Source organism: Mus pahari, chromosome 23, assembly GCF_900095145.1.
Source record: "Mus pahari chromosome 23, PAHARI_EIJ_v1.1, whole genome shotgun sequence".
NCBI lineage: Eukaryota > Metazoa > Chordata > Mammalia > Rodentia > Muridae > Mus > Mus pahari.
The window spans coordinates 31,004,915-31,013,383 of record NC_034612.1 but is presented as its reverse complement, the minus strand read 5'-3'; the positions used below and the strand labels follow the sequence as shown (position 1 = coordinate 31,013,383).

Below are 8,469 nucleotides of genomic sequence, written 5' to 3'. Positions count from 1 at the left end.
TGGTGGTGGTGGTGGTGGTGGTGGTGGTGGTGGTGGTGATGGTGGTGGTGATGGTGGTGGTGGTGGTGATGGTGGTGGTGATGGTGGTGATGGTGGTGGTATTTTCTGGCTTCATGGGGTTTGGTTTTTGTCTTTTTATGGTACTTGGGAATCAAACCCAGGGCCTTGCTCATGCAAGGCAAAATTGCTCTGCCACTGAGCTACAGCCCAGCCCCCTTGTGGTTTGTTTTAGCACTGGTAGACTGGGAAAAATCTTTGAAAGTGTTGGTTGGTGACTCCCTCTGGCAACAATGCCATCTATCCATGTTTTATGCATTTATTAACACATTAAACACTCATGGAACTCCGCCAAGGGCCTGCCTCTCTTATTCACATTGTCCAGACTCCATGCTATAAACTCAGGAATGAGAGAATAGGGTGAGACTTTGGGTGTGGTGGCTCACATTTTAATCATGTTGCTAGGGAGGTAGAGAGGGGTTAAGGCTCACTGGTCACATTGCAGGTCAGCAAAAGGTTTTGAATCAGGGAGAAAGGTGTCTAAAAGAGTCATTGACCCTCCCCCATTATAGTAAAGGCAACACCATTTAAACCCCTCTAAATGAGACATTTATATCACACACACACACACACACACACACACACACACACACACAAGGCTCGGGGATCATAAAGAAAGAAGGAGCAGAAAGAAGGTAAGAGCCAGGGGTTATGGATGTCTGGGGAAGGAAAACATATTTGTCAGATATGAAAGGGCCATTTGAACACAGAATTCACACTTGTCATGCACAAGATCTGCTCAAGAAAAAGCTAACCAAAATTCAGCCGAGCTAAGAGAGGGTCTCATGAATTCTTCATGAAATCTCAACCCTAGCTGGCCATTGGCAGTCGGTGTTTTCTGGGAGAGAGAGAGTTAGTTTTCTCCAAAGAGATGGGAGGTGGATACAGGAGAATCCTGGCAGCTAACAGACCACCTAGCCCGGAATTTTCAGTGTCAAATGAGAGAATCTGTCTCAAGTAAGCAAGTAAGGTGAAAGGCAAGGACTAATTCTTAGAGTTCTCTTCTGACCTACATACATACACCATGGCACATAAGTGCTCAAATGAACACACACACACACTACACAGATACACAACCTCAGAAAATAAGATTTCTTTTTTTGAATACGGTTTTTATCTCAGCAATAGAAACCTTAACTAAGACAATACCTAAGACTCAACACCTAAGATTGTGTTCTGTCCTCCACACACATGTACTTGCTCCTGCAAACATATCTGCATACACACACACACACACACACACACACACAAGAAAATGGTAAGACTGTCTTCTTGGAGCTTGTAAGGATTATAAGTTAAAGAGGAGACCCAGAGCCTGTCATCCAGTCAAACACATTGTCACCATCTGGATGGAACTTCTCCCCAGGCCGACTGTTGGACATTCTTCACACTAAGGGACAACGGGGCTATGTGGTCTTCCTGGAGAGCCTGGAGTTTTACTACCCAGAACTTTACAAACTGGTGACTGGAAAGGAACCCACCCGGAGATTCTCCACCATTGTGGGTAAGTGGCTTTGCTACCAGGGGCAAGGGAACCCTAGTAGGAGGATGTAGTAGTGAGTGTGTGTGTTTATGTGCACATGTGTGCATGTAAGTGTGTGTGCATACATGTATGTCATGTGAGTGTGTGCATACATGTGAATGTGTGCATGTATGTGAGTGTGGGTGTATGCATGTGTGTCATGCAAGTATGTTGCACACATCTGAGTATGTGCCCGTGTATATGTGCATGTGTGTATTCATGTGTGCATATATGTATGTGGGTGTGTGCACATGTATGTCATGTAAGTGTGTGTGCATGTGTGAGTGTGTGCAGGTGTGTTATGTACTGTGAGTGTGTGCACATGTGAGTATGTGTACATGTGTGTACTTGTGTGTTCATGTGTGCATGTCTGCATGTGAGTGTGTATACATGTGTATGTGTCATGAGTGTGCGCATATGAGTGTGTACATGTATGTGAGTGTGTCACGCAAGTGTGTTGCGCATGTGTGAGTGTGTGTGCATGCGAGTGTATGAATGTGTGTGTATGCATATGTGTGTCTCTGAGGGATAGTGACATGCTGAACTCTTGGACTGCCCATCACTTACTTTAACTGATGACACAAGACAGGCGATGGGGACAAACTGAAGCATAGACTAAGAGCACTGGATGATCATTAATCACCCCTCAAAACAGGGCTGGAACCAGGGCAAAGGTTTAGTCTACCCTCAGAGCCTCCTTCCTGAGAGTTCTGAATCAGTTTACGCTCTCCCTCATGTCAGACCCCAGGATCCCTTTATCCAATCAAGACCTGCTGTGGTGGCCTCTCAGTTCTCCAGGGGTCACTCTGCCAGTTTAGAACCAAGACACAAATCTCAATTTGACCACAAGGTCCCTATATACAACATGTTCCAGTTCCTCTCTGACATTCCTCTCCCCTCCCTCCTTCCTTCCCTCCCTTTCCTTCCAATATTGCTGCCCTGTTCCTCCAAACCTCAACCCCTGCCCCTGCCCCGTGACACACTCTCATGACCCCACATCCAGACTGTGTGGAATCCTCACAGTCTACTTATAATGTTATCATTTGATTTTTATAAGCATCTGTCCATCTTGCTACACAATAAGATCTACTGCAATGAAAGCCTGTTTGGCTCACCCTAAAATCCCAGTGGCCAGTGGGAACAAAGAGCTCGGTAAATGCTGCTCTCCCAACCTTGCAGTACATGCTTATAATCCCAGATAATTGGGAGGCTGAGTAGGCAAATTCAAGGTAAAGAACAGCCTGGACAATTCAGTGAAACTTTATCTCCAACATGTTACAGAACACTAGAGTGGTATAATTCAATCCACTGCATTGCAATAAATAAACAAAGAAAAAGTTGATGGGTATATTCGTTGATGTCCTTGTTCCTGTGACAAAATACAAAAGTGATTTAAGGAAGAAAGATTCTGGGTTTTTTTTTTTTTTTTTTGGTTTTGTTTGTTTTGAGGGTACAAAGCCATGGTGGAGGGGAGAGCCTGGCGGCAGGAGCGTGAGGCAGCCAATCACAGCACATCCACAGTCAGGAAGCAGAGAGGGAGAGACAAATGCCGGTGCTCGGCTCTCTGTGTCCTTCTCACTCAGTCCAGGAAACGGTGCAGCCCACAGTTAGAGTGTATCATTAACCTCATGGAGATAATTCCTCACAGGCATGCCCAGAGGTTTGCCTCCTGGGCGATCCTAGATCCTGTCCACTAGGCAAGATCTCAGTGAGTGTCTGAGTGAGTAGATGCCAGCGCCACTGCCCCGCACCTCAGGTCTGACTGGGTACCCTTCTCCACAGTGGAGGAAGGCCATGAGGGCCTCACGCACTTCCTGATGAACGAGGTCATCAAACTGCAGCAGCAAGTGAAAGCCAAGGACCTTCAGCGCTGTGAGCTGCTGGCCAAGTCCCGGCAACTCGAGGATGAGAAGAAGCAGCTGAGCCTGATACGGGTGGAGCTGCTGACGTTCCAGGAGCGGTACTACAAGATGAAGGAGGAGCGGGACAGCTACAATGATGAGCTGGTCAAGGTCAAGGACGACAACTACAACTTAGCCATGCGCTACGCCCAGCTCAGTGAGGAGAAAAACATGGCGGTGATGAGGAGCCGCGACCTCCAACTCGAGGTGGGGATGCCTGGGCTCCGGTTGAACTGAGGGAAGGGAAAAGAAATGGCTGGGGGTTCCAGCCCCTAGAGGGACACATGCAGTTAGGACACCCAGCCCTCCCCCAGCTTTGTGCCCCAGACAAGCAGGAGATGGAGGGTGGAGGATACAGGCTCTGTGGAGGCACTAGCGCCACCATGCACCAGTTTGTTTCCAAGCAACTGGACTCATCCACCTAGATCCAGTCTGCGCCTGTGCAGACACATGCATGGTGGTCAGAGGGTGATGAGCCTAAATCCACACTGCAAATGTGCAGGCTCGTGGACAAAGGTTTATGGGAAGTTAGGGGACCTAGATCCACTCTGCATACATACAGACCTGGGCCCACAGACACTTTTCCAAGAAAGATAAGAGGAGACATTGGGGACTTAGGCCTTAAGGGTGTGTGAAGGGAGGAGTGAGACCCAGGGCCCCATTTTGTGATGCTCGAAAAACTTAATGGAAGAATGGAAAGCACCTGTTGGGTAGGTGTAAATTCCTAAGAGCCTGTATTTCCAGAGCTCAGCATGGTTGCTGGCACATGAGACAATCAGTATGTTTAGCAAAGAGCAACCACCAGCCAAATGATTGGCATATAAATGAATTTGCCTCCTAAGTAGAAAAGTGGAAGGTTTGCTTCATTTCAATTTTTGTTTCTCTGATTGTTTTCATTCCTCTGAGACAGGGATTCACTATGTAGCCCAGGCAGGCCTTGAACCCACCAGCCTCCTGCCTCAGCCTCATAAATTCTGGAATTATGGGCCTGTATCACCGTGCTCTCATCTTTCCTTTGGTTTATTGATGACCACCATATTCCTAGCTCTGTTCCAGGTGTCTGAACCTTAAGACTAAGGTACCCATGGAACTGATTATTTGAGATGTAGGATATCAAGAATAGAAGCTAAAGCCACGTACGGACCTTTGTACCTGTATACTAGAGCTCAGGAAGCTGAGGCAGGAGGATCGAAAGTCTCCATGCCAGCTCAGCTCATGCTACATGAGAGCAAGACTCTCTAAAAGTCAAAAGGAGGATGAGTAATGAGGAGAGAGTGATGGGTGCTGCCTACTGCTTCCCCAAAGGCACAGGGAGCGCCACGGGCCATGGGACAGGAAGGAGGGGAAGCAGAAGAAGGTGATGAGTAGTGGAGCATGGCCCTCCTGAGCTCCCAGGGGCTGTGATTAATGCACGAGCCTGGCTCCTCGGTGTCTTGCCATGGACCGGGGAAGGGCCTATGCTCCCCCAGGCCTCCCTAAGGATCTACAAACAGTTCATTGCTGAAGGAGGGAGAGACATCTTCTTCAGTGGTGTAGCCGTTGGTAAAATGTCCATATTCCTGTCAATAATCCTACCTCTTTGTCCCTATAAAGCAACCCTAGTGAAACTCACTGGGTCCCCCAAAAAAGGGAAAACTAATTGGGAAGAGAAAGGGGACCAGTAAGAGTGGGAGGGGCAAGAGAGCTTAAGAGGGTGAATGTGATTTTAAAAATGAATAAAGGGTGAACATGCGTAGAAATGTCAGGATAAAACCCATTGTTATGTATAATTAATACATTTTATTAATTGTATTATTATTGATATTGTAATAATAAGTAAAATATTGTTGTCTTGATATAATTTAATATAATATTGTTTAATAATAAATAGACTGAGAAAGTAAGTCAGGGGAAGAAATGTAAAACAATGACAACCAAAACAAACCAAGTTGGACCTCTTGGCTCCTTCCATCTTCTTAAATGGTTAGAGAAACAGTGAGCCTGGAACCAAATGAGCGAATGGCACAAAAGGGGGAGGGAGAGATGGTGCGGGTCCAGATCAGGGGCACGGTGAGAACTCCGGGATTTATTCTCCCAGTGATGGGAAGCCACTGACAGATTGCGAGGTGGGGAGTGACAGCTGATTTATCTCTCAGGAGGCTTGCTCTGGCTGCAGGGTGGAGAGCAGACTCGCGGGATATTTATTAAGCACCTGCCATGAGTGAGACACTATGCTAAGCACTGCAGGGGGACATGAGGATAAATAGCCTGAGCTCTGCTCCGGTCACGTACAATTTAATGAAGTGGACCGGTCAGTAAACAGGCTGTGCGAATTCAGGAGGATTGAGTCTTCATCTCAGCATGAAGCCAGGCCTGGAGGGTGGATGCTTATGTCCCAACATGAGGGACAGTGAGGCAGGAGAATCACAAGTTCAAGGCCAGCACTGGCTATGTAACAAGTCTGAGGCCAGCCTGGGTGACAGAACGAGACCTGGCCTCAGAAGGAGGGCTGGAGAGAGGGCTTGGTGGTCAAGAGCACATGATGCTCTTTCAGAGGACCGAGGTCCACCCACATAGCGGCTCGTGCCATCTGTAACTCCAGTTCCAGAATATCTTATGCCCTCTTCTAGGCTTCCTAAGCACCAGGCACATGTGTGGTGCAGACATTCATGCAGACAAAACACGCATATCCGTAAAATATATAAATCTTTTATTTGAAAAGGAAGTTCTATCTTTCAGAATTCAAATTTTTCCCTTCTGACTTTATGGCCCTATTGGCTATGGCCTTGGGGTTTGTAGGTTGTTTGTTGATTTGGGTTTTTTTTCCCTCACTTGTACAAGAGATAAAGGTAACAGTATCTGTGCCCTAGGACTTCAGAGAAACCCCCATAAATCTTTCACAGAGGATGTCTCACACATGGGTGGCACTGGAAGTTTGGACACAACCTGAGACCACTTTCTTGGGCTGAACTTTAAAAACGCTGAATAGCAATTCTTTATAGGGATCAAGGAGAAGAGGTCTCTGGGCTGTTTACTTAGGAGACAGAAACACAAGCCAGTAGCAGAGACTTAGAAGTTTCCTTCTTAGAACTTTATTCTGAATTATGATAGATGGATGGACAGATAAATGGATGGGTGGGTGGGTGGATGGATGGATGGATGGATGGATGGATGGATGGATGGATGGATGGACAGATGGATAGGTGGATGGAGGGATGGAGGGATAGATGGATGGACAGGTGGACAGGCAGATTGATGGATAGAGGGAAAGTCAGAGGGGTGCATGGATGGATGAATGAATGGATGAATGAAGGGATGGATGGATGATAGATGAATGAATGGATGAATGAAGGGAAGGATGGATAGGTAGATGATTGGATGGACAGACAGATGGTAGGTGGGTGGTTGGATGGATGAATGGAAGGATGAATGGATGGACAAGTGGATAGACAGATTGATGGATAGATGGAAAGTCAGATGGGTGGATGGATGGGTGGATGGATGGATGGATAGGTGAGTGGGTGGACGAATGGATGGATGGATGGATGGATGGATGGATGGATGGATGGATGGATGGACAGGTGGGTGGATGGATGGATGGACAGATGGATGGTAGGTGGGTGGATGTATGGATGAATGGATGGACAGGTGGACAGATAGATTGATGGATAGATGGAAAGTCAAATGGGTGGGTGGGAGGATGGATGGATGGATGGATAGGTGGGTGGATGGATGGATGGATGGATGGATGGATGGATGGATGGATGGATGGATGGATGGATGGATGGATGGACAGGTGGACAGACAGATTGATAGATGGATGGAAAGTCAGATGGGTGGGTGGATGGGTGGATAGGTATTTAGAGGCATTGCATATGTCAGGAAATGTATATGCAAGTGTGTGTGTATGAGTATAAAAACCACAGGACAACTTCAGCCATCTTTCTTCTCTCAGGCACCACTCACCTTGTATTTTGAGGACAGGTTCTCGCTGGCCTTCAACTCACCTAGTAAGATGGACTGGCTGGCCAGTGAGCCCTCCCAGCATTTGGGCTATAGGCACACGCCACTGCACCCAGTTTTTGATGTGGTCACTGTGGATCCAAACTGAGGTCCCGATGCTCGGAGGACAAGCACTTCGCCGACCGAGCCATCTCCTCAGCCGTCTTCCCAGCATTCCTTGACAGCCATCCTCACCCCTCTGCTGACGTGCTTATTTTCAGATCGACCAACTCAAACACCGGCTAAACAAGATGGAGGAGGAATGCAAGCTGGAGAGAAATCAGTCCCTCAAGCTCAAGAATGACATTGAGAACCGGCCCAAGAAGGAGCAGGTCCTGGAACTGGAGCGGGAGAATGAGATGCTGAGGACGAAAATCCAGGAGCTGCAGTCCATCATCCAGGTGAGACCCACCACCCTTATGTAGGTGAGGGCTAGGCGGGGCAAGGTGAGTGTACCTGTGGAGGACAAATACCAAGTCCCAGCTTACTAGCTACAGGGTCACAGACAATGCACATCAGCCTTAGCGCTGAGCCTCCTCCCAACGTAAAGTAAGAATGACTATAAACCATGCTGTTGGCAGAGGCTGACGTCGTATGAAAGGGGTTTGGACTTGTTGTTTGTTTGTTTGCTTGCTTGCTTGCTTACTTGCTTTTTGGCCAGACCTAGTGGTGCATATCTGTATACTAGCTACTTGAGAGGTTGTAGTTGGTTGATTGCAAGATTAGGGGCTCCCTAGAACAGCAAAATGTGTTCAGGAGTGACCAGGACAACTTGGTGAGATACTGTCTAAAATTTTATAAGTTTAAAGAGGGATGAAATGTAAATTAGTGGTAGTGTCCCTGCCTAAAATGTTCCTTTGAGGGACTGAAGTGTGGCTCAGTGGTAAACCACCTACCTAGCATCCCCCAGTGAGGGGCTGGGGGTATGGCTCAGTGGTAGAGCCTCTGCCTAGAATCCCCCAGTGAAGGACTGGGGTGTGGCTCAGTGGTAGAGCCCCTGCCTAGAAT

The 8,469-nt window shown here is 47.5% G+C and overlaps 1 protein-coding gene across 2 annotated transcripts in view; it reads left to right on the top strand.

Annotated features, from left to right (window-relative positions):
* Positions 1-8,469, top strand: part of Card11 (caspase recruitment domain family member 11) — a 125,918-nt gene that overhangs the window by 88,046 nt on the left and 29,403 nt on the right. For both annotated transcript variants that reach the window (XM_021186839.1, XM_021186840.1), the window contains 3 exons: positions 1,424-1,561; positions 3,362-3,687; positions 7,683-7,862. In XM_021186839.1, the coding sequence (XP_021042498.1) occupies positions 1,424-1,561; positions 3,362-3,687; positions 7,683-7,862 (644 nt within the window). The remainder of the gene's footprint in view (positions 1-1,423; positions 1,562-3,361; positions 3,688-7,682; positions 7,863-8,469) is intronic.